Genomic DNA, 26,957 nt, shown 5'->3' with positions numbered 1-26,957 from the left:
ACCTCCTTGCATGCCTTTGTTCTGTTTTCATACATGGGCCCACACGAGGAAGTTCTGTAGTGCAAGTCTTTATTTTACTGTTGTCTCTGACCATTAGCTACCCACCCACTCACTGCAGCATAGCCACAGCCTCTGGAGGCCATTTGACTTACCACATAATGGGGGAGATTTATCAAAACCTGTCTAGAAGAAAAGTCGCTGAATTGCCCATAGCAACCAATCAGATCACTTCTTTCATTTTTCAGAGGCCTTTTCAGAAATGAAAGTGATCTGATTGTTTGCTATGGGCAACTCGGCAACTTTTCCTCTAGACATGTTTTGATATATCTCCCCTATTATCTTTGGTTGTATGGAAGGCTGGGAAAGGTCAGAGGAAACAGTCAAATAAAAATACTTACTCTACAGCACTTCCGGGTGTGGGTCCTGTGCATAAAAACATGACAATGCGGCGCATGGAGGTAATAGAAGCATATGACACAGTGCTCAAAGGGCATAGAAAAAAAAATAAGTACAAAATTGTTTTTCTGCCGGTTTGCTGTCACGGTGACGTCTTTGGGGAAGTTCTAGCCCTTAATGCTCTCACATTTTGGAAATTTTGAAAGCAGGAGTGGACTAAGAGGTCGGGCACTACCCTTTTTTAAATCTAAATCACCAAGTCCCTACCCAGTTCACATGTAGCAGGTCCTGGTCACCAGTCACTGAGGAGCAGAGATCTCCACACACAACACAAGAAGCAACTGCCCGACCAGGACCTGCTCTACATGTGCTAGACCAGTGTTTCCCAACCTTTTTCAGCTCAGGGCACCCCTCGAAAAAAAAAAACCCTACTGAAGTTGGCAAGCAAAAAAAAAAAAAAAAAAGGGGGAAAAAGCCACAATGCACAATATCCAATATATATTTATCTGTGAGTGTGTAGTTTACAGTGCTATTTATACAGCAACTCATCTTCTCTGATCAGCGTCATTTCGCTGTCCTGACCATTTCTTCCAGCCACAACTCTTCACAGTTAGACTAGGTTTCAACATACCGTATATGCTCGAGTATAAGCCGACCCGAGTATAAGCCGAGACCCCTAATTTCAACCCAAAATCCCGGGAAAAGTTATTGACTCGAGTATAAGCCTAGGGTGGGAAATACATCATCCCCCCTGTCATCATACAGACCCCCGTCATCATCCAGACCCGTCATTAACATCCTCATCATCATCACCGCCTGTCATCATCCAGACCCTCATCATCACCTGTCATCATCACCTGTCATCATCCCCTTGTCATCATCCCACACATCCCCCCTTCATCATCCCCTTGTCATCATCCCCACCCCCTTCATCATCCCCTTGTCATCGTCCCCACCCCCCTTCATCATCCCCTTGTCATCATCCCCACCCCCCTTCATCATCCCACACCCCCCCCCTTCATCATCCTCTTCTCATCATCCGCCCTCAGTGGTCTTCAACCTGCGGACCTCCAGAGGTTTCAAAACTACAACTCCCAGCAAGCCCGGGCAGCCATCGGCTGTCCGGGCTTGCTGGGAGTTGTAGTTTTAAAACCTCTGGAGGTCCGTGGGTTGAAGACCAATGCGGCCTTCGACATCATCCAGCCCCCTCTCACCCCCCTTTAGTTCTGTACAGTACTCACCTCCGCTCGGCGCTGGCCCGGTGCTGCAGGACTGTCCGGAGAGGAGGTCGTCCGGTGGGATAGTGGTTCCGGGCTGCTATCTTCACTGGGGGCGCCTCTTCTCCGCGCTGCGGGCCCGGAATAGAGGCGTTGCCTTGACAATGACGCAGAAGTACGTTGGCAATGAACGTACCTCTGCGTCGTTGTCAAGGCAACGTGACTATTCTGGGGCCGGGCCCGAAGTGCTTAGAAGTGGCCTCCCCGGTGAAGATAGCAGCCCGGAACCACTATCCCACCGGACCACCTCCTCTCCGGACAGTCCTGCAGCACCGGACCAGCGCCGAGCGGAGGTGAGTACTGTACAGAACTAAAGGGGGGTGAGAGGGGGCTGAATGATGTCGAAGGCCGCAGTGGTCTTCAACCTGCGGACCTCCGGAGGTTTCAAAACTACAACTCCCAGCAAGCCCGGACAGCCGATGGCTGCCCGGGCTTGCTGGGAGTTGTAGTTTTGAAACCTCTGGAGGTCCGCAGGTTGAAGACCACTGCGGGTGGAGAGTTCACTCGAGTATAAGCCGAGGGGGGTGTTTTCAGCACGAAAAATCGTGCTGAAAAACTCAGCTTATACTCGAGTATATACGGTAGGTTTTTTTCTGGTATTTTTTTGGAAATATGCCAGTGCGGTTTTTGAGCCAAAGTCAGAAGTGGATCCAAAAGGGAGGAGAAGTATAAGTCCTTCCCTTATATTTCCAATTCCATATTTTCTTTTTGGGCTTAAAAACTGCAGTGGCAGTTTTCCAAATATGCCAGAAAAAAAAAAACTTATGTGGAAACCTAGCCTTAAACCTGCAAAACAAATCTATTAGGCTCCGAACTTTACCAGCATCAGCCTTCAGATTCCCCTTTTACAAGTGAAAAGGAACATGGGGGTGTATAGTTGTAAAGGGGTAACAGAGGGGTGTAGAGGAGTGTACATGGGTGACAGGTGTGTAGAGGAGTGTACATGGGTGACAGGTGTGTAGAGGAGTGTACATGGGTGACAGGTGTGTAGAGGAGTGTACATGGGTGACAGGTGTGTAGAGGAGTGTACATGGGTGACAGGTGTGTAGAGGAGTGTACATGGGTGACAGGTGTGTAGAGGAGTGTACATGGGTGGCAGAGGGGTGTAGATGAGTGTACATGGGTGAAAGGGAGGGGTGACAAGGTGGTAACCGGGGTGGACAGAGGTGACAAAGGGACAGAGGGGGGGGGGGGACATGGGTGAAAAGGATGTGGTCAGAGGGGTGGACAATGGGGGGGGTGAACATGGGTGACACAGTGATGGACAGGGGTGACAAAGGGGTGGATAGGCGGATGGCCAAGATGGACATGGATGACAGGAGGGTGGACATGGGAGACAGGGGGTCAGAGGGGTGGACAAGGGTGACAAGCGGTTAAAAGAGGGGTGGACAGAAGTGACAGAGGGGTGGACTGGGGTGACAAGGTTTAGACTGGGGGGTGGTCAGAGGGGTGGACAGGGTAAACATGAGTGACAGGGGTGAAAGAGGGGTGGCTAAGGTGGACATGGATGACAGGAGAGTGGACACAGGAGATATGGAGGTGAACAGGGATGACAGGAGGGTGGAAAAGGATGAAAAGGGGGTGAACATGGGTGACAGGGGGGTAGACTGGGGGGCAGACGGGGGTGGAACATGGGTGACGGGGTAGACTGGGGGGCGGACAGGGGGGGGTGAACACGGTTGACAGGGATGGACAGGAGGGTGAACATGGGTGAGAGGGGGGGGATGGATATGGGTGACAGAGGTGGGGTGGACAGGGTTGAGAAGGGGTAACAAAGGGGTGGAAACGGTACAGTACCTTAAGCAAGCCCATTTTTCTTCACTACACCAGCACAGGAATCTGGCGCAGCTTCCACGTTCTTCCCCTCTCCGGTGGGGCACTGACTCAGGGCTCCAGCAGGCCACTCATTCACTGCACCGCAGGGGAGGGGGACGCTGGGGCACGGGTCCCTACACCGGCCCGGCGGTGGCAGGGCACTCACTCACTGGGCCGCAGGGGGGAGGAGACTCTGGGGGATGCATGCACAGCAAAATCACACAGACTTCCCTTTCCCCCTGCGGCGCTGTGAATCACAGGCACGCAGGCCGGGCGGGAAATAAAATAAATAAAAATACATTTTGACGGCAAAATCCCGCGGCACCCTGGGAAGTGCCAAACAGCATCCCAGAGTGTCAGGGCACCCTGGTTGGGAATCACTGTGCTAGACACTGGAGATGTAGGACTGTGATAATGTCACAATCATGTGACCTGTACATGTGGGGGCAGAGCTAAGCAGGATAAGAGATTAAGGCAGAAGGACCTGTGAGGAGGATCATGTGACAGGAGTGGGCAGAGCTCAATAGTATTGATTCTGACTAAAGGACCTGTAGTGCGGAGCTGCCCTGAGAAAAAAATGACTGTATAAGGAGCCAAATGATATCTTCCTGCATTAAATACCTACGCTGCAGTACCCATGTACAGGGTAAGTAATGTAATTGTTCACAGTGGGGGGGGGATTGATCAAGACATTTAGAAAGCTTTTTAACCCCTTAAGGGCGCAGCTCATTTTCACCTTAAGGACGCACTGACCACTGTCACTTTATATATTAATAACTCAGATGCTTTCACCTTTCATTCTGATTCCAAGTTTTTTTTTTTGTGACATATTCTACTTTAACACAATGGTAAATTATTGTCATTACTTGCATCCATTCTTGGTGAAAAATCCCAAAATTCATGAAAAATTTGCATTTTTCTAACTTTGAAACTATCTGCTTGTAAGGGAAATGGATATTCCAAATAAATTATATATTGATTCACAAATACAATATGTCTAGTTTATGTTTCCATCATAAAGTTGACATTTTTTTTACTTTTTGAAGACATTAGAGGGCTTCAAAGTATAGCAGCAATTTTCAAAATTTTCACAAAAATTTCTAAATCTGAATTTTTCAGAGACCAGTTAAGTTTGAAGTGGATTTGAGGGGCCTTTCCGTGAGAAATACCCTATAAATTACCCCATTATAGAAACTACACCCCTCAAAGTATTAAAAATGACATTCAGAAAGTTTGTTAATCCTTTAGGTGTTTCACAGGAATAGCAGCAAAGTGGAGGAGAGAAATAAATATCTGTATTTTTTACAATAACCTGTTCTTGTAGCTCCATTTTTTTTTCATTTTTAAAAGTGGTATAGGGAGAAAAAGCCCCCCAAAATTTGTAGCCCAATTTCTCTCGAGTATGGAAATACCTCATATGTTGGCATAAAGTGCTCTGCGGGCCCACAACATGGCTCAAGAGGGAAAGAGCAACTGTGGGATTTTTGAAAACTAACTTTGCTGTCATGGTTTTTGGGGACCATGTTGCATTTAGGAAGCCCCCATGGTGCCAGAACAGCAAAAAAAACACACATGGCATACTATTTTGGAAAGTACACCCCTCAAGGAACGTAACACCTCACAATTAGATTTTTAACACTAAAATGATGGTGTTACCCCAAATTTCTCTTTTTCACAAGGGGTAATACGAGAAAATGCTCACCAAAATTTAAAACCCCATTTCTTCTGAGTATGGAAATACACCATATGTGGACGTTAAGTGCTCTGCTGGCGCACTAAAATGCTTAGAAGAGTAAGAGCACATTTTGGCTTTATGTAAGAGAATTTTGCTGAAATTATTTTTGGGGGGGCATGTTGCATTTAGCAAGTCCCCAGGGTGCCAGAACAACAACAAAACCTACACATGGCGCACTATTTTGTAAACTACACCCCCTCAAGGAACGTAACAAGAGGTACAGTGAGCCTTCTTGGACAAGAAAATGAAATTTTAAAGGACATCTGCAGCGTTACAAACACTTATCCCCTATCCTCAATATAGGGGATAAGTGTTTGATCGCGGGGGGGTCCGAACGCTGGGGCCCCCGGCGATCTCCTGTACGGGGCCGCGGCTCTCCCTTGCAGGGGGCGTGTCAGCCGCAGCATGACATTGCGGCCGGCACGCCTCCTCCATACATCTCTATGGGAGAGGCGGGGAGGCAGCATTCGTGCCTCCCTGCATCCCCCATAGAACTTTATGGGGACGGGGAGGAGACTGGGTGTCACTGTCGACCTCTAGGTTGACGCTACGCGCCTTAGCGCTCACCATGAGCGCTTATGGTGGCGCCCCGTTAGGGAGATCGGGGGGGGGGGGGGGGGTCCCAGCGGTCGGACCCCCGCGATCAAACACTTATCCCATATCCTGTGGATAGGGGATAAGTGTAATGCCGCTGCAGTTGTCCTTTAATACTGAAACGATGGTGTTACTCCAAATTATTCATTTTCACATGGTGTAATAGGAGAAAATGGAATTTGAAGCCCAATTTCTCCCAATTAAGAAAACGCCCCATAAGTGGACGTTAAGTGCTTTGCTGGCGCACCACAGGTCTCAGAACAGAAGGAGCACCCATTGTACTTTTGGAGAGAGAATTTAGCTGGAATTGAAGTCGGGGCCATGTGCATTTACAAACCTCCCATGGTGCCAGAACAGCAGAAATCACCCCCATGTGACACCATTTTGGAAATTACACCCCTCCAGGAACAAAACAGGGGTTACAGTGAGTATTTATACCTCACAGATGTTTTGAACAGTGGGCCGTAAAAGTGAAAAATTTGATTTTTCGCACTATATTGATAGTGTTACCCCAAATGTTTCATTTTCACATGGGGTTATAGGGGAAAAGGCCCCCAAAATGTGTAGTGCAATTTCGCCTGAGAAAGAAAATACCCCATATGTGGATGTAAAGTTCTCTGCGGGCGCACTGCAATGCTCAGAGTAAAAGGAGCGCCAAAAGTTTGTTGGAATTGAAGTCGGGGGCCATGTGCGGTTACAAAGCCCCCAATGTGCAAGAACAGCAGAAACCCCCCACATGTGACACAATTCTAGAAACCACACCCCTCAAGGAACATAAACCACACCCCTCAAGTACTTACACCTCACATGTTTTTTGAACAGTGGGCCGTAAAAGTGAGAAAAAAAGCTCCACAAAATTTGTAGCCCAATTTCCCCAGAATAAGGAAATACCCCATATAAGGCGGTAAAGCACTATGTGGATGCATAACAGGGCTTAGGAGTGAGACGGCACCGATGAGATTTGAGGCCTAAAGTGGTGATTTGCATTGCAATGGTTGAGGTTCTGACATAAAAAAATAAAATAAAGAAAACCGCAAGTGACCACAATTTTGAAACTACACCCCTCAGGGAAGGTAACAAGTACAGTGAGCATTTACACATCACAGGTTTTTTGAAAAGTGGGCCATAAATTAAAAAATGTGATTTTTTTTTACACTAAAATGCTGGGGTTACCAAATTAACATTTTCACAAGGGGTAATGAGAGAAATTGGGTTACACATTTTGTAGGGCTTTTTCTCCTGACTATGGAAATACATCCACATTAGAGATAAGCGAAGTTACAGTGATTCAATTCGTCACAAACTTCTCGGCTCGGCAGTTGCTGACTTTAGCCTGCATAAATTAGTTTAGCTTCCAGGTGCTCCGGTGGGATGGAAAAGGTGGATACAGTCAGAGTTCTGTTTGCATTTGAGAGAGAGAAGATATCGGGAGGTATTGGCAAAGAGTTTTTTTTTTTTTTTTGCGGGGGGGGGGGGGATTTGTTTTGGTTAAGAAAATGTAAGACAACGTTGTTGGGAAAAGGAATAAAAATTTAGAACTCCATGATACTGTATGATACTCCCTGAAGCAATCCTTAAAGGGGTACTCTGGTCGAAAACTTTTTTTTTTTTTTTTAAATCAACTGGTGCCAGAAAGTTAAAAAGATTTGTACTTCCAGTACTTATTAGCTGCTGAATACTACAGAGGAAATTATTTTCTTTTTCTAACACAGTGATCTCTGCTGACATCACGAGCACAGTCCTCTCTGCTGACATCTCTGTCCATTTTAGGAACTGTCCAGAGCAGCATATGTTTGCTATGGGGATTTTCACCTGCTCTGGACAATTCATAAAATGGACAGTGATGTCAGCAGAGAGCACTGTGGTCATGATGTCAGCAGAGAGCTTTGTGTTCCAAAAATAAAAGAATTTGCTCTGTAGTATTTAGCAGCTAATAAGTACTGGAAGGATTAAGATTTTTTAATAGAAGTGCTTTACAAATCTGTTCAACTTTCTGGCACTAGTTGATTTAAAAAAAATAAAAATAAAAAATTACGTTTTCCACCGAAGTACCCCTTTAATGCAGAGGCCCGGATGATCAGGGTAAGTGTCGCATTGAGTGGTGGTGTCCTTCCGTATCCCCCTCTTGCGACACACTCTGCATTTTTTCTGGGATCGTCCCTTCTTTCCAGGGTGGGGGACTTCGCCAGGAAAGTATTGTCCTGGGACGATCTGGGGGCCCACAGTTCCATAGGTGCTCTGACCCGCTCTTTGGCGGTCACCAAAGATTATGGCCTTCAGAACTTCCTCTTGGAAGTGCAGGTACATCCCTGTGTTGCCAGCGTACTGAGACAGTACAAAAGAGTTGTACATGGCAACCTGTACCATGTAGACCGCAACTTTTTTTGTAACATACCCGTGTTTTCCACATGGCTTTATATGGATGAGGACTTGATCAGAAAGATCAACCCCCCCCCCCCCATATACTGATTGTAATCCAGAATACAATCGGGCTTGAGGACCGGTACCTCACACAGGGACAGGGGTACTGCCATTCCCATGAATTGTGGTGAGCATAAGGACATCCCTCTTATCCTTATACCTGACCAGCAACAGGTTTTCATGGGTAAGGGAATGGGACTCACCCAGAGAATAGGAAGGAAGGCCTCTTTGATTCTTCCGGACTATCCCACAAGCGGATCTGGTGGCGAGGGATGTGAAGAGAGGCATACTAGTATAAAAAGTTATCCACGTAAAGGTGGTAACCCTTATCTAGCAATGGGTGCAAAAGGCCCCAAACGATTCTCCCACTGACACCCAGAGTGGGGGGTCATCCCTCATACACCATTAACTTGCAAGTGTACCATGAAGTACTCTTGCACAGTTTATACATCTTCACGCCATACCATGCTCGCTTGGTAGGGATGTATTGCCGGAAGCGGAGTCTTCCCTTAAAGCTGATGAGAGACTCATCAATAGCGACCTCCCGCCCAGGGACATATTTGGGACAAAATTTGTCCCCGAAGTGATTGATGACAGACCTGATTTTATACAGGCGTTCAAAGGCGGGATCAGTTCAGTGGGGATATGACGCGTAATGCAAACATTTCCAAATGGCCTCAAACCGGGGATATGCCATGGCCATATTGTAGAGCGGGGTCTGGTAAAGGACGTCCCCACTCCAATATTGCCTGACAGTTTTTTTTTGTTTTTTTTACTAGGCCCATATGCAGCACGAGCCCCCAAAATGTCCTCATTTCGGCTGCATCAACTTGGAACCAGCCACTGGGCCTAGACAAAAGTGAGCCCCGGTTTGCGGCGACGAACTGTTGGGCGTACAGATTTATCTGCTCAACCATAAGATTCACAAAGTCGTCACTGAAATAATAACTAAAAAAGTCTATTTCAGTGAACCCGACAATGTCAATCTTGATTCCTGAGTCGCCAACAATCTCAGGAATCACGGGCTCGAGGTCCGCTCGCTGACAAGTTCACCAGTACCAGGCACCAGTAAACTTGGCTGGAGGACTTGACTAGTATGCGCGCCAGGGGGACTCATACTAGCATGGGGCACAAGGTCAGGAGCAGAGGAGATTTGCGGTACAGCATGGCGGCATCTCCGCCGCCTTGAAGGCTCATCATCAGAACTAGATGATGAGGAGGACGAGGAAATAAGGAAGGTGGGGTCTTCGTCTTCTGTGGCGCTTTCAGTGTCGGAGGCAAGTATGGCATGTGCCTCCTCCGCTGAAAACGCCCTGCAGGCCATTTCCCTATTCTGATGGGGATGGGGTGTGTGCGTATGTGTGTGGGGAAAACTTTATTTGTGTATGTGCTGCGTGTTGTGTGGTGCATGACTACCTCCCTAACCCTCCCTAACCTAACTAAACCCGCCCTAAAAGAAAAAATATAAACTAAAAAGGGGGAAAAAATGGACTTTTAGCGCAAAAAAAGCCCTGCGCCAAAAAAAAAAAAAAGTGTTTACCTAATCAGTGGATCAGTGCTTGGTGGCGACAGGGGGCACAAAAGTAAGTGGGGGGTCCGGCCACTCAATCCTGAACAGTGGCTGGTGGCACGTACACAGACCCCCACACAAAAACACCGAAAAAAATGCACCCACCTAAACCCCCAAAAAAAGAGATCGCCGGTTTGTATTTACCGGCTATCTGCGGACATGGGGGGGTCTCAGGATCCCCCTCGGCGATGTGCCAGGATGCCTGCTGAATGATTTCAGCAGGCATCCAGGTCCGGTCCCCGACCGGCTAGCGGCGGGGACCTATCCTAAGGATAGGGGATAAGTTTCAGACCGTGGGGGGTCCGACCGTTGGGGCCCCCCTGCAATCCCCCGGGAAGGGGGGGTGTTGACCACCGCACGAAGCGGCGGCTGACATGCCCCCTCAATACAACTCTATGGCAGAGGCGGGGCGCTGCCTTCGGCAATCTACGGCTCTGCCATAGTGATATATTGAGGGGGAGCGTGTCTGCCGCCACTTCGTGCTGTGGTCAACACGGGCTATCTGGCCAGTGAGCCGGGGCCCGTACAGAGAGATCGCGGTGGGCCCCAGCAGTCGGAACCCCTGCTATCTGAAACTTATCCCCTATCCTTAGGATAGGGGATACGTTTTTCACCACTGGACTACCCTTTTAAGGACTTAGGATGCAGGGTGTACACCCTGAAGAGGTTAAACTGATTTTTTCTCTATGTTTGTAGCACAAAAAGTTGAACAATTGGTACGTACGACTTTTTGTGCAACAACTGCTTTCAAAATGTTTCCATTATTTTTACCCATTTAGAGCACTTTGTGCAGTGGTGATTGATTTACTAAGTGCGAATGTCGCAAAATTGTCACACAATCACAGAAATAGACTGTTTCTCAGGTCAACTCAGCCCTGCCCTACATTTTCTGTGCGACTTTTGAGTCAAGGTATATGCGACTTTTCAAACAAAAGTCGCATTTCTGCACAAAACCTACCACTTTTTTTAGAAGTTGCATCAGCGAAATTTATCAAAGTCCGTGTACCGTTTGATAAATTTGGCACACGTCTTCAACTATTACAGCAACTTTTGTGCTCTAAAATAGTTAAGAATTCACACCACTCTTTGAAAATGTCCCCCCCAGTGACCTCACCAGCAGAACAGTGAGCATATTTTGCAACCATCCTGGATCAGGCGGGACATTCCCACTTTTGGGGTGATGTCCTGCCGTCCTGAAACAGCCCCCATATGTCCTGCATTTAACTGAAAACGCCTCCTAATAAGTCTACAGTTAAATGTAGCGTTCCGTGGGGAGTTTGACAGGGTGAAGATCCATTGGTTCCTCACCCTGTCTATCACTTATGTCCAAGGCTACAGTAAGCCAGCAGACAGAAGAGGCTAAACCCTTCCTCTGGCACACGAGTGATGTCATCAGACACTGGAGCGCAGAGGAAGAGGCCAGAACAGGAGCAGAGGATGTGCTGAGGGAGCAACAGGGGAAGAGGACCAAAGTAGTGGAAGTATGCCGGGGGGAATGGGCACTGCAGCAGCCTATGCCGCCTATCTCATGTGGGAGGGGGGGGGGCCTTCTGGTGGGGGGACCTTCTGCTGCCTACCTCACGTGGGGGGACCTTTGCTGCCTATGTCATGTGGGGGGGGGGGGGGGGAGAACATCTATCACGTTCCTGCCTAGCTAATATGGGGAGTAAGTACCAAACTAATAGGGGGACTACTTACATAGCTTATATGGGGGTTTTCATACAGAGTACAGCAATCTGGGGGATTTACCTACAGGGACAACTCTCTGGGGGCCCTACCAACTCGGGGTACCTATGTGATTTACAAAACTATCTAATGGACCCTACCTACCTACAGGAGCAACCTAACTTCCTATTTGGTGGGACTTCCGAGTCTTCCCCAACAAACTTATCTACCCACTTTACTATGTGGGACACCAAGGGGGCATTATTACGGTTTGGGGAATTAAAGGTCTTAGAAAAGTGCGGAGCCTGAAATTTTTTTTCCGACAGTTTCTGCAGAGGAGAGGAGTCCTAACTGGAAGAAGTCATGGCGGTCTGGGCCAGATGTAGAAGAAAAAGGAAAAAGTGACCAACGTCACCTAATATAACTGTATGTAATCACTTATATGGTCTGTAGTAGTAATGATGGTGGGCATTGTCAATCTATCCCCGTATAGGAGGTCCTCTTAAACTTAGGTGACAGACTGACAAACATTATTGCTATTAAAGGGGTATTTGCATTCTGCATGTGTGGGCGTGATCAGGGTGTGGCTTGTCCATCTTTGCTCTCAGCAAAAGTTGAGAGGTATGAGAGGGCCGCTCTGGGGTATACCCAATGGGACTCCTAAGTTACGTCCTATATTAATTATAGGATGTAAGCCAGGATCAGGAGCAACATCTAGTATACCACAGACCTATATTCCCTATTCTGCTGGTGGGGTAATTCTGAGTTACATCTTTTATTATACTCCAGAGCTGTACTCACTATTCTGCTGGTGGAGTCACAGCATTACTTATCCTGTACAGAACTAAATATCCAGGTCCCGGGCTTAGAAGCCAGGTCAGTGCTTAGTCACCAAGCTGCTGGGCCCTTTATAATCTGCGCAGTCGCTGGCTGGGTAGCAGACATGGAACCTCTCACAGGCAAGTCTGCTAAAAAACAGCAAAATGTTAGTGACCCCACCGGAGAGGAGGGCAGAGGAAAACACACTTTAGCCTCTTATCCTCTGCAGTGAACACAACAGACTTCATTTTGGGTCTTTCATGCCGGCTGTCAGTTAGTTACTAATGTGAAAGTTAAATGAAGTCAGGAGTGATATCAGTGGTTCACCCAACTAGACCACCAGGGACAGTTTAAAAGGTCCCTTTAGACATCGCTGTCAGGTTAAAGGAGAGGTATCATGTATAAAAAGACTTATCTCCTATCCGTGGGGATAAATTAACCTCCACATGAAGTGGCAACAGACATGCCCCCTCCATATATCTCTATGGGAGAGCCAGAGATAGCTGAACTGCTCTCCCGTAGAATCACATTTTTAAAAAATGTCACGTTAATTGGAATAAACACTTGTTTTTGGAGTGCTGAGGCGATTATACTGTATGCTTACTATGTAGCGAAGCCTTCACCAAGATTCCAGAAACCTGCTTGCAACTGTTCTTTGTTTTTTTTAAATTTCAATCCTTTTTTACATAGTATAACTACTGTGTAAAGACAGACAGTTAAAAATGATGAGCTATAACTTTAAAAGATGTGCACTGAGCCAAGCAGTCCACCGATCCCATATGGATAACCTATGCTGAAGATCAATAATTATTGCATTCTTATGAAAATGGCAAATCTCAAGGTGTGGGACATGTTAGGCAGCAGGTCATTTATAGCTTCTTTTTTTACTGCCCTTCTTGTAGAGGGATACGGCCACTAAAGACAATGAAGCCCTTACAGCTAGAGGTAATGCTATGTCCAACCATATTAGGATATTGAAAGCAGTCTTATGAAAATACTTAACAGAAGTAGCTATTCAGCAACCTACTTATGCCATTACTATTCTATGTAAATCTGCAGTTTTTATTCTTCCCGTCACTAATATATCTGAAAAAGTTTATCCCCCTCCTTAACAGGTTTAGAGGATTTTGCAGCATTATTAATATGTTTTGCCTCCTTCTGTCTAATTATATACACCTCTCTGTCAGATACGCTTCCCATTTCTTTATCACCAACAGAGCGGACGATACCTTTTGCTCAGAGAGCTTCATTAAAATAAAATGTGTAGTACATTCACCTTTGTGGCATAATTCTGTCGCAAGCCAAAAAATTGCAGAGCAAAGAAACGTAAATACAGCATCATTGCTAACAAACACGCTGTAAGACATACAGTATCTAGGCACAAGCAATGGTATCATTTTCAATAGCGCAGCCCTTCCAAGGTACGACTGTACATCACCCATGTCCTCACACTGTTATGACTCACCCAATGATGAAACACGAGACTGCAGTACCAAAGAAGGCATAGGTGAGGATTGAACCAATATTTCGGAAGAAGTGTCTCTAAAAGAAATGAAAAAAACAAAATTTAACTTCAGGGACCAGTTTGATGCTGTTGGATTTTTTTTTAATTTTTAAAAAAAGGAAAATAGTGGTAAACTTACAATACAAAAATAAAAAAAATGTTATGGTAAAAATTAAAAAACTCCTGACATTATGGAATCATCACACTTGAAAGGATGTATATTGCATTTGTTTTTACTTTGTAGCACAGCAAATAAAAAAAGAAAGTAATAGAAGTAATCTGTACAAACCTATGCCAATAATTCTAATAGAGTACCTGTCCTTAGCAAAAACTTTTAATATAATGTGGATACTAACATTATATGTAGAAGTGTAATATACATTGGTTAATAAATGTGTATATTTCTGGGTGAAAAAATGCTGTCCCTGCAGCTATTGCCTGTGTGAGGAGTCAAAATACAGGAAGTGTGGGCGGGACAATCAGGACTCCGTGCAGGCTTTTAACTTGTCAATCATCCTGCTATGTGAGCTGGGAGCGTATCACAGAGCTTCACTGCACAGAGCCCTGCTTGCCCTCCCCGCACAGAGCCCTGCTTGCCCTCCCCGCACAGAGCCCTGCTTGCCCTCCCCGCACAGAGCCCTGCTTGCCCTCCCCGCACAGAGCCCTGCTTGCCCTCCCCGCACAGAGCCCTGCTTGTCCACCCACACTTCCTGTATTTGGACTTCTCAGGCAATAGCTGCAGGGACAAAAATTAACACCCCTTTAACAACTGTATATTACTAATATACATATGTTATTTTCTACCTTATATAAAATGTTTTTGCTAATGACATGTACACTTTAAATGAAAAGATAATGGAATCCCCAAGTGCTGTGGAAAAAATATGGAATTTTCCTTTCATATATCAATATTGGGAGAGATGAAAAATATAGAAAAAAGTCAGGGGGCGCTCCCTTGTGTAAGAAGACCAGCATAGAAATATGTGTACCAGAGAAAAAGTGGTGGTCACAGAAATGCAGACTCAGGCCAGCACAACGCAATAATTATTTTATTTTTGACAAAGCAGACGGTGCCTTCCTCAGGTCCAAATAAACAGTGCACTGCTTGTAAATAGAATAGAGTTAGAGTGCTGGTGGGGATCCTGTGTTAGATGCAATGCCGGCGTGGTCGCATCTAAGACAATATTGCCACCAGCACCCTAACTCTAGTCCATCTACAAGGAGTGCACTGTTTATTTGGACCTGAGGAAGGCACCTGTGTGCCGAAACGCGCCATCTGCTTTGTCAAAAATAAAATAATTATTGTCCTGTGCTGGCTTTAGTCTGAATTTCTGTGACCACCAATTGAGCAGCGTCTCCAAGATAGTCTTTTCTCTGGTACACACCTTTTATAACCTCTCATTTTGTATTTTACACAAAGCTGAACCAACCAACATCTTTTACTACACTTTGGATTTCTATCTTAAAAGGAGTTTTACAATTCTTTTTCCTCTTTTGTCGGGTCATTGTTTTCGGCCTGCCTCGCTGGCTTTAATCCATAAATCTCTTTAAATGCCATACTCTCCTGTCATTTAAAGGTTATATAGTAGCATGTGATCAGTAATGATTGTAGAGACAAATAACGTAAAAACAGGAAAAAAAAACATGCACTTTAGAATGAAAAAACAAAGAAATGACCAAGCAGCCTTCCACATTGATTAATATGTGGTAACAGCGTCATCTAGTGGTCATTCTGCCTGAAACACTTAACTACCTAATTTATAGAAGCCGAACTGAGTTTTAGAATGTACAAAAAAAAAAAAAAACAGTCAGTGGCAGTATGATCAGTGGGGCCAGTTCTGATGGATTGTCATTGAGCAAAATTCTACTTTTCCCTTACATCTGTACTGATGAACCTTTCCCACGTTTTGTAGTTAAAATGCTTTATATGTAAAGGAAAACTGTCATCCGTTCACAGGAGACCGATGCGGGGTCTCAGACTGCTATACCTACCTGCAGTACGGACCCCCGATCCCCCAAATGTCCCCGTCTTCCAGCGCTGACTTGCAATTTGAGGCTGGCCCGCCAGCTGGTCTTAAATATTCATAAGCGCTGGTCACCTGAGCGCTTGTGCCTACTGAGCACTAACATTACCGGCGAGTTACAATTTTCCATTAATATTTTATAAACTAAAAACAAATTTTATAAAAATAATGTAGCATTTTAAATAAAAAAAAAGGTAAATAATACACACAGACTCTGGCCCAGACATCAAACTGTGAGAGAAAATATAGTGATTTTTCCCCCCAGCAACCAATCACAGCTCAGCTAACGAGCCCTGGTAAAGTGAAAGCTGAGCTGTGATTGGTTGCTGTGGGGAAATCACTCCACTTTTTCTCACACAATTTAATAAATCTGGGCCTGTATACACTAATATACCTGGGCCACTATACATTAAACTGTGCCATAATTAAAGGAGAACTGTAGTGCAAAAAATCTGAAGCATAGGGGATAAGTTATATTGCACCCTCCATGAGGGAGATTTATCAAAACCTGTGCAGAGGAAAAGTTGCCCAGTTGCCCATAGCAACCAATCAGATCGCTTCTTTCATTTTGCAGAGGCCTTGTTAAAAATGAAAGCAGCAATCTGATTGGTTGCTATGGGCAACTGGGCAACTTTTCCTCAGCACTGGTATTGATAAATCTCTCCCCATGTGTCCCACAGTCTTCCTGCTGGGGATGACACGGCACTTCCTGCAGACTGCCGCGGCTCCGTACAGGAGATTGCGGGGGGGGGGGGGGCAGCAGTCGACACCCCACGGGGGGCCTTCGGATAGGGGATAAGTTATATTGCACTACAGTTCTCCTTTAATTATGAAGTACTCTGAAGGCAATAACCACAAACTAACATTTTCACATTGGGTAATTCTGGCCTACCTTTTTTAAACTGTATCCAGCATGAAAAATAATAGGTGGCAATAAAATGTTAAAGAAGACTTCAGGGTCAAAGGTCACCTGTGAGGAGAAAAACCATACAACATTCAGATTACATTAGTTCTGGAATTGAAGTAACAGCACATGTTCGTTAGAGACCTAAATAAACACAGAGATAAGAAGATCATCATCTCACTTAATTGACCTAAGCGCATTAAGCTTGGCCACAGAAGAATGTTATATCACAGAACTCTGCAAAAAGCAATATAGAGGGCCGCTATCTTAATCAATTGCCACGACTGTCTTACATAGAATAATACAGACAACTAGATTAAAATATAAAGTTTTCCTTTGAAAACAAAAAGTCTTCAGGTCATATAAATGGAAAAAAAAAAAAGCGGAAAAAAGCCTCAATATTTTATGGAGGTTTGACTTTCTAATTTGTTTCTTCACTGTCCTAGGCGATACCTACACATTTATGACTGAAACACAATAACAGTGCTATAGAAATAGTATAAAATGTCAGCGTTCATTAATAGACTTTATCATATCATTTACAAACCCCAACTGCCAGGGCAGTTTTTAGACTGTGGCGCTACATGAAACTAAAAGTAGGGGCTGCAAGTCATGTGACCAAGGACACATTGTTGCGCTTCCTGAATTGTGCTGCTTGTGCATCTTTGTTAATGGGAGTGAATGCGGTTGTACTGCAATCCGCAAGTGCGACCTGACAAACGTGATCATTCCATTCAGGATGGATTTCTGGCAGGGGCATTTTGGCATTCACTTACACTAGTTGAGATGGTGCAAGATTCAGGTAGCACAACACAGCGATCCATGTCACAGGCAAAGTTTCCATGTAGCCCTAGTCTAATAGTGTCACCCCTTGTCATTCAAACAGTAATACTACCCACACACACACACACACACACACACACACACACACACACACACACACACACACTGAAACAGTGATCATAGTGCAGACAATCAGTAATAGTGCCCATTTTGTTCCTCACACAATGATAGATCTCTTTATGGCACACACTGTTATAATGCGTCATAATATAATGCCCCGATACAGTATTGTAAATACTGTCATAAAGACATATTATTGCCAGCCTGAGCACTGTATACTTTATACAGAAACCTCTGTTTATGGCCCTGTTAGAGCAGATCTGACCTGATCAGATGCAGTCACAGAATACAGGACTATTACATCCAGAGACTCTAGGGGGCTTTTTCTCCGATTGTAGATGTTTTCTTAGCTGGATATCTTTCTCTCCTCATTTCTGCATCCATTTGCAAACTCAATAGAAAACATCCGCCATCCTGCTACTGCTAATACTGTGCCTGCTGCCCCATGTGCCTCCATTACCATGCTTCAAGACTGTCCATTACCCCCAAATACTCCAGGTATAATGGAGCCTGAGGACGGGGTCAAAGATCACAGCAAAAGGGGGTAACTGCACAACATAAAATGCATATCAGACCAGAAAATTCGCCACTGGCACCCTGTGCTCTTCACAGATGAAAGCAGGTTGACACTGGGCCCATATAACCAGGGCTGTGGAGTCAGTAGATAAATGTTCCGACTCCGCAGTTTTTTTCTACTTCCAACTCAGACTCCCCGACTCAGACTCCTCTGTATTAATATGCAAATGTGTTTTATACATTCCTTGAAGGAAAGAAAAGGCAACATACATGTCATTACCACAGGACTACTGGCTGGGAAGCCAACAGTCTACTGTATTGAACAGTTTTTGTGCTGATCTGCTGCTGAAGATAGGGCAGTGGGAGGATCCAGGAAGGGGCATTTATTATAAAACATGATTTCACTAGTAGAATCCCATATTCATGTTCAAAGTTTAAGCTAACAATCGAGCTTAAAAGTTTTTATAGCCTATGCTGAATGACAGCAGTTTTTCCAATGATTACAGCTTCAGTCTTGAACTATTGACCCTCCATTCCCTTCACTTATACAAGTGTCTCTAGTCCTGCAAAAAACATATTTACTTAATCCCTTCTCAGTGAGAGGCTATGTCACCCATGGGTTCCCTGTAACAGAACACAACACTATGGAAAGTGTAAGTATTGCTGCTCCTAATTGTGCGTTGCGTGCCACATAGGGAAGCACATCAAAAGCATGCTTCTTCACAGTCACTTAATGTGTTCGTTTTGCGGTAATGTGAGGCACTGCATGCATTGATCTTTATCCTTAAAAAGTAGAGAAGTCATTAATTATAACTTTTTGTTAATTGGGACATTTAAACTTGCTTTTTTTTTTTTTTTTTTTTTTTTTTTTTATTATTCCAATCTATATTTAGTAGGAGTCTGTGCATTGTTTGCTGACGCCGACTCCAGGTACCCAAAATTTCGGCCCAACTTCGACTCTGTGGCGTCTGGAAATTCCATGGAGAACGTTTTGCTGCCTGCAAAATTCTCTGGTTTGGCAGTGGGTAAGTAATGGTGTGGGGTGGCATTTCTTTGGGGGGCTGCACAGCCCTCCATGTGCTTTCCAGAGGTAGCATGACTGCCATTAGGTACCAAGATGAGATTCTCAGACCCTTGTGAGACCATATGCTGGTGCGGTTGGCCCTGGGTTCCTCCTAATGCAAGACAATGCTAGACCTCATGTGGCTGGAGTGTGCCAGCAGTTCCTGCAAGAGGAATGCATTGATGCTATGGACTGGCCCGCCCGTTCCCCAGACCTTAATCCGATTGAGCACATCTGGAACATCATGTCTCGCTCCATCCACCAATGACACGTTGCACCACAGACTGTCCAGGAGTTGGCGGATGCTTTAATCTAAATTCTAATTTAAATTCTATTTAATTAGGAGCATGCCCAGGCATTGTAGGGAGGTCATACGGGCATGTGGAGGCCACACATACTACTGAGCATTTTTAGGACATTACATCAAAGTTGGATCAGCCTGTAGAATGGTTTTCCACTTTGATTTTGAGTGTGACTCCGTATCCAGACCTCCATGGGTTGATACATTTGATTTCCATTGATCATTTTTGTGTAATTTTGATAGCACATTCAACTATGTAAAGACAAAAGTATTTCATACTAGTAGTTTATTAATTCAGATCCAGGATTTGTTATCTTAGTGTTCACTTTACTTTTTTGAGAAGTTTGTATAATATATATATATATATATATATATATATATATATATATATATACACATACATACACACACACACACACACACACACTAGAGATGAGCGAACTTACAGTAAATTCGATTCGTCACAAACTTCTCAGCTCGGCAGTTGATGACTTTTCCTGCATAAATTAGTTCAGCCTTCAGGTGCTCCGGTGGGCTGGAAAAGGTGGATACATTCCTAGGAAAGAGTCTCCTAGGACTGTATCCACCTTTTCCAGCCCACCGAAGCACCGGAAAGCTGAACTAATTTATGCAGGAAAAGTCATCAACTGCCGAGCTGAGAAGTTCGTGACGAATCGAATTTACTGTAAGTTCGCTCATCTCTAGTAGTGCGCATACAGCAGCTCTTGGCCACCAAGTTTTGTGGTGAACTGCAGTGTGATCCCATTCGTAGGGGCATGTGCTGTTGTCTGTATAGCAATATTTTTGGGGTAACTATAGTCATGTTATCCTTATCTGCATGTCTGCATTTGGGAGAAATGGACTGGACAGAATGATACTTATTTGAAGAAGCAGGATGATACTTTAACCCTCTAAGTACCAAGCGTTTTTCAGTTTTTTGCACTTTTGTTTTTTCCTCCTTACATTTTAAAAATCATAACCCTTTCAATTTTTGCACCTAAAAATCCATATGATGGCTTTTTTTTTGTGCAACCAATTCTACTTTGTAAGGACATCGGTCATTTTGCCGATGGCAAAACGAAAAAACGAAAAACGAAAAAAAAATGCCACTTTGTAACTTTTGGGGGCTCCCGTTTCTACGCAGTGCATTTTTCGGTAAAAATGACACTTTATCTTTATTCTGTAGGTCCATATGATTAAAATGATACCCTACTTATATAGGTTGGATTTTGTCGTACTTCTGGAAAAAATTATAACTACATGCACCAAAATTAATATGTTTAAAATGGTCATCTTCTGACCCCTATAACTTTTTTTATTTTTCCACAAACGGGGCGGTATGAAAGTTTATCGGTACCATTTTTCTTTTGATCGTACTTTTTGATCACTTTTTTTATGGTATAAAAAGTGACCAAAAATACGCTATTTTAGACTATGGAAATTTTGTGCATGTACGCTATTGACCGTGCGGTTTAACCGCTTAAGGACCAGGCCATTTTACACCTTAAGGACCAGAGCGTTTTTTGCAATTCTGACCACTGTCACTTTAAACATTAATAACTCTGGAATGCTTTAAGTTATCATTCTGATTCCGAGATTGTTTTTTCGTGACATATTCTACTTTAACTTAGTGGTAAAATTTTATGGTAACTTGAATCCTTTCTTGGTGAAAAATCCCAAAATTTGATGAAAAAAATGAAAATTTTGCATTTTTCTAACTTTGAAGCACTCTGGTTGTAAGGAAAATGGATATTCAAAATAAAACATTTTTGGGTTCACATATACAATATGTCTACTTTATGTTTGCATCATAAAATTTATGAGTTTTTACTTTTGGAAGACACCAGAGGGCTTCAAAGTTCAGCAGCAATTTGGAAATTTTTCACAAAATTTTCAAACTCCCTATTTTTCATGGACCAGTTCAGGTTTGAAGTGGATTTGAAGGGTCTTCATATTAGAAATACCCCATAAATTACCCCATTATAAAAACTGCACCCCCCAAAGTATTCAAAATGACATTCAATAAGTGTATTAACCCTTTAGGTGTTTCACAGGAATAGCAGAAAAGTGAAGGAGAAAATTCACAATCTTCATTTTTTACACTCGCATGTTCTTGTAAACCCAATTTTTGAATTTTTGCAAGGGGTAAAAAGGAAAAATTTTTTACTTGTATTTGTAGCCCAATTTCTCTCGAGTAAGCACATACCTCATATGTCTATGTTAATTGTTCAGCGGGCGCAGTAGAGGGCTCAGAAGGGAAGGAGCGACAAAGGGTTTTTGGGGGGCATGTCACCTTTGCTGTCCCTATGGTGCCAGGACAGCAAAAAAAAACCACATGGCATACCATTTTGGAAACTAGACCCCTCGGGGAACATAACAAGGGGTAAAGTGAACCTTAATACCCCACAGGTGATTCACGACTTTTGCATATGTAAAAAATAAAAAAAAATGTTTTACCTAAAATGCTTGGTTTCCCAAAAATGTTACATTTTTAAAAAGGATAATAGCAGAAAATACCCCCCAAAATTTGAAGCCCAATTTCTCCCGATTCAGAAAACACCCCATATGGGGGTGAAAAGTGCTCTGCTGGCGCACTACAGGTCTCAGAAGAGAAGGAGTCACATTTGGCTTTTTGAAAGCAAATTTTGCTCTGGGGGCATGCCGCATTTAGGAAGCCCCTATGGTGCCAGAACCGCAAAAAAAAACCACATGGCATACCATTTTGGAAACCAGACCCCTCGGGGAACGTAAAAAGGGGTAAAGTGAACCTTAATACCCTACAGGTGTTTCACGACTTTTGCATCTGTTAAAAAAAAAAAAAAATTCTTACCTAAAATGCTTGGTTTCCAAAAATTTTTACATTTTTAAAAAGGGTAATAGCAGAAAATACCCCCCAAAATTTGAAGCCCAATTTCTCCCGCTTCAGAAAACACCCCATATGGGGGTGAGAAGTGCTCTGCTGGCGCACTACAGGTCTCAGAAGAGAAGGAGTCACATTTGGCTTTTTGAAAGCAAATTTTGCTCTGGGGGCATGCCGCATTTAGGAAGCCCCTATGGTGCCAGGACAGCAAAAAAACACACATGGCATACCATTTTGGAAACTAGACCCCTCGGGGAACGTAACAAGGGGTAATGTGAACCTTAATACCCCACAGGTGATTCACAACTTTTGCATATGTAAAAAAAAAATAAAAAATTTTTACCTAAAATGTTGGTTTCCCAAAAATTTTAGATTTTTAAAAAGGGTAATAGCAGAAAATACCCCCCATAATTTCTAACACAATTTCTCCCGAGTACGGCGATACCCCATATGTGGCCCTAAACTGTTGCCTTGAAATACGACAGGGCTCCAAAGTGAGAGCGCCATGCGCATTTGAGGCCTAAATTAGGGATTGCATAGGGGTGGACATAGGGGTATTCTACGCCAGTGATTCCCAAATAGGGTGCCTCCAGCTGTTGTAAAAGTCCCAGCATGCCTGGACAGTCAGTGGCTATCTGGCAATACTGGGAGTAGTTGTTTTGCAACAGCTGGAGGCTCCGTTTTGGAAACAGTGGCGTACCAGACGTTTTTCATTTTTATTGGGGAGGGGAGGGGGGCTGTGTAGGGGTATGTGTATATGTAGTGTTTTTTACTTTTTATTTTATTTTTTGTGGTAGTGTAGTGTTTTTAGGGTACAGTCGCACGGGCGGGGGGTTCACAGTAGTTTCTCGCTAGCAGTTTGAGCAGCGGCAGAAAATTTGCCTCAGCTCAAACTTGCAGCCGGATACTTACTGTAATCCTCCGCCCATGTGAGTGTACCCTGTACATTCACATTGGGGGGGGGGGGGGGGGGAACATCCAGCTGTTGCAAAACTACAACTCCCAGTATGTACGGTCTATCAGTGCATGTTGGGAGTTGTAGTTTTGCAACAGCTGGAGGCTCCGTTTTGGAAACGGTGGCGTACCAGACGTTTTTCATTTTTATTGTAGGGGTATGTGTATATGTAGTGTTTTTTTACTTTTTATTTTATTGTGTGGTAGTGTAGTGTAGTGTTTTTAGGGTACAGTCGCACGGGCGGGGGGTTCACAGTAGTTTCTCGCTGGCAGCTTGAGCTGCAGCAGAAAATTTGCTGCAGCTCAAACTTGCAGCAGGATACTTACTGTAATCCTCCGCCCATGTGAGTGTACCCTGTACATTCACATTGGGGGGGGGGGAACATCCAGCTGTTGCAAAACTACAACTCCCAGCATGTACGGTCTATCAGTGCATGCTGGGAGTTGTAGTTTTGCAACAGCTGGAGACACACAGGTTGTGAAACACCGAGTTTGGCAACAAACTCAGTCTTTTGCAACCAGTGTGCCTTCAGCTGTTGCAAAAGCTACAACCCCCAGCATGTACGGACAGCGGAAGGGCATGCTGGGTGTTGTAGTTATGCAACAGCGGGAGGCATACTACTTTGGCTGGGGATGCTGGGGATTGTAGTTATGCAACAGCTGGAGACACACTGGTTTGCTACTTAACTCAGTGTGCCTTCAGCTGTTGCAAAACTACAACTCTCAGCAGTCACCGACAGCCAACGGGCATGCTGGGAGTTGTAGTTATGCAACCACCAGATGCACCACTACAACTCCCAGCATGCACTTAAGCTGTTTGTGCAAGCTGGGAGTTGTAGTTACACAACAGCTGAAGGTACATTTTTCCATAGAAAGAATGTGCCTCCAGCTGTTGCAAAACCATAAGTCCCAGCATGCCCATAAGTGCATGCTGGGAGTTGTGGTGGTCTGCCTCCTCCTGTTGCATAACTACAGCTCCCAGCATGCCCTTTTTGCATGCTGGGAGCTGTTGCTAAGCAACAGCAGGAGGCTGTCACTCACCTCCTGCTGCTGCTTGATCGCCGCACAGGTCAGTCCCGCTGCCGCCGCCGTCGTCGCTCCTGGGGCCCCGATCCCAACATTAACGCCGGGGATCGGGGTCCCCAGCACCAGGGGTGCACGTCCCGCACCCGCTCACGTCCTCCGGAAGAGGGGCGGAGCGGGTGCGGGAGTGACACCCGCAGCAGGCGCCCTGATTCGTCGGCCGGTAATCCGGCCGACGAATCAGGGCGATCGTGAGGTGGCACCAGTGCCACCTCACCCCTGCAGGCTCTGGCTGTTCGGGGCCGTCTCTGACGGCCCCGATCAGCCAGTAATTCCGGGTCACTGGAGACCCGATTGACCCGGAATCGCCGCAGATCGCTGGACTGAATTGTCCAGCGATCTGCGGCCATCGCCGACATGGGGGGGCATAATGACCCCCCTGGGCGATATGCCGCGATGCCTGCTGAACGATTTCAGCAGGCATCGGGCACCGGCTCCCCTCCGGCTAGCGGCAGGGGGCCGGGAAAGGACAGGACGTACTCCTACGTCCTCGGTCCTTAAGGACTCGGAAACGGGGGCGTAGGAGTACGTCCATTGTCCTTAAGGGGTTAATTAACGATATATTTATATGGTTCGGACATTTACGCACGCGGCGATACCACATGTTTGTTTTTATTTACATACTTTTTTTTTTATAAATGGGAAAAGGGGGGTGATTCTGATTTTATTAGGGAAGGGGCTAAATCATTTATTAACCTTTTTTTTTAATACTTTTTTTATACAGTATTATAGCCCCCTCTAGGGGCTGTAACATTGCATACACTGATTGCAGGCACTGTTCAATGCACTGCCATAGGAATGCATTGATCAGTGTTTTCTGCGCTTGATTGATCAATCCTGGATTTAAGGCTTGGCGCAACCAAACACCAATCGGACAGCTGGGAAGAAGGTAAGGAACCTCCCGCTGTCCTCTCAGCTGTTCGGGATGACACGGTTTCACCGCGGCAGTCCCAAACAGCTCCACTGAGATAGCCGATATGGATTTCTCCCGTTTTAAATGCCGCAATCAACTTTGATCGCAGCGTCTAAAGAGTTAATACTTGACATTAGCCCGATTAGCGGCGATGTCCGGTATTAGCCGTGGGTCCTAGTTGCTGATAGCAACCGGGACCCCACAGATATGAAGCGCGCTCAGCTTCTGAGTGCGCTTCACAGATCGGGAGCCGGCCACGAACGTAAATATACGTCCGTGGTCGTTAAGGGCCTCGGCATATGATAATGAATAAATGATGAAACCAATATTGTTTTACCAGTTTATATTCATAAGTTACTTGTGGCCTTCAAGGACTCTGCCCTGAACTAAAATAAGATATTAAAACCTTTGGCTTATTATCTTGACTTTTAATACAGAAAAGACAATGTGGTTATAAAACATCCTTAAAGGGGTTATCCAGGAAAAAACTTTTTTTATATATCAACTGGCTCCAGAAAGTTAAACAGATTTGTAAATTACTTCTATTAAAAAATCTTAATCCTTTCAGTACTTATAAGCTTCTGAAGTTTAGGTTGTTCTTTTCTGTACAAGTAATCTCTGATGACATGTGTCTCAGGAACCACCCAGTTTAGAAGAGGCTTGCTATGGGAATTTGATTCTAAACTGGGCGTTTCCCGAGACACGTGTCATCAGAGATTACTTAGACGGAAAAGAACAACCTTAACTTCAGAAGCTCATAAGTACTGAAAGGATTAAGATTTTTTAATAGAAGTAATTTATAAATCTGTTTAAATTTCTGGAGCAAGTTGATATATAAAAAAAAGTTTTTTCCTGGATAACCCCTTTAATAAACTGCTTAGAGCCTTATATGCATGGCTAGAAAACGGAGTACAGGTCTGTCCACCAATACATCGTATTTTAGGTCACAGAACTGAAGCCTCTTGGGCACAACAGGCCAAGTTAATGCTAGCCTCTAAGGCAAGTTTCAGATGTGCAGTGAAGCCTAAGTACATCTCAGGCAGTGGCCAAGACTCTGGCAATAACAGATGAACTGAAAGCAGAAAATCACATACAAAGCAATTTATCTCAGAGCAAATTATAAAAGCAATTAAAGCAATTTTAGTAGCAGAAAATACAAAGAATGATACATCTTCACAAAAACTAACTCGGCTGAGCAAATGTTACATCTCATAGCAAGGCACTTGTACTGATGCCTCTTATTCAGACCTGTAATTCAGCAAGAAAATGATATACAGTAATGAATTATGGAATATAAAGACAACAAGACACACACCTTAATAAGCTGGGGACAGTAAGCATTTCTAAGGCAGAGCCATACTGTCAGCAGTAAGAGGACGCCAAGACAAGCTCACTAATGGGTTTTGGGTTTATTGTAAGACATTTGCCCTGAAATACATATACAGTGATCCCTCAACTTACAATGGCCTCAACATACAATGGTCTTTTCTGGACCATTGTAAGTTGAAACCAGACTCAACATACAATGCTACAGACAGTCCAGATCTGGGAAATGTGTCAATACCCGGGAGAACTGACCAATCAGAATGGACATTTTACTGGTAAAACCCCTGTATTACTGAAGTGCATGCACTGACTGG

General features: G+C 44.5%; 1 protein-coding gene across 2 annotated transcripts in view; it reads right to left on the bottom strand.

Moving 5' to 3' along the window:
• Nucleotides 1-26,957, bottom strand: part of SLC9A7 (solute carrier family 9 member A7) — a 115,404-nt gene that overhangs the window by 57,704 nt on the left and 30,743 nt on the right. For both annotated transcript variants that reach the window (XM_056555865.1, XM_056555866.1), the window contains exons 3-4: nt 16,713-16,790; nt 13,758-13,834 (exon numbers count right to left, since the gene is read on the bottom strand). In XM_056555865.1, coding sequence (XP_056411840.1) covers nt 13,758-13,834; nt 16,713-16,790 — 155 coding nt within the window. The remainder of the gene's footprint in view (nt 1-13,757; nt 13,835-16,712; nt 16,791-26,957) is intronic.

The sequence above is a fragment of the Hyla sarda genome, chromosome 2, assembly GCF_029499605.1.
Source record: "Hyla sarda isolate aHylSar1 chromosome 2, aHylSar1.hap1, whole genome shotgun sequence".
Lineage (NCBI taxonomy): Eukaryota > Metazoa > Chordata > Amphibia > Anura > Hylidae > Hyla > Hyla sarda.
The sequence above is the reverse complement of the archived record's forward strand: the minus strand, read 5'-3'. Positions and strand labels throughout refer to the sequence as shown.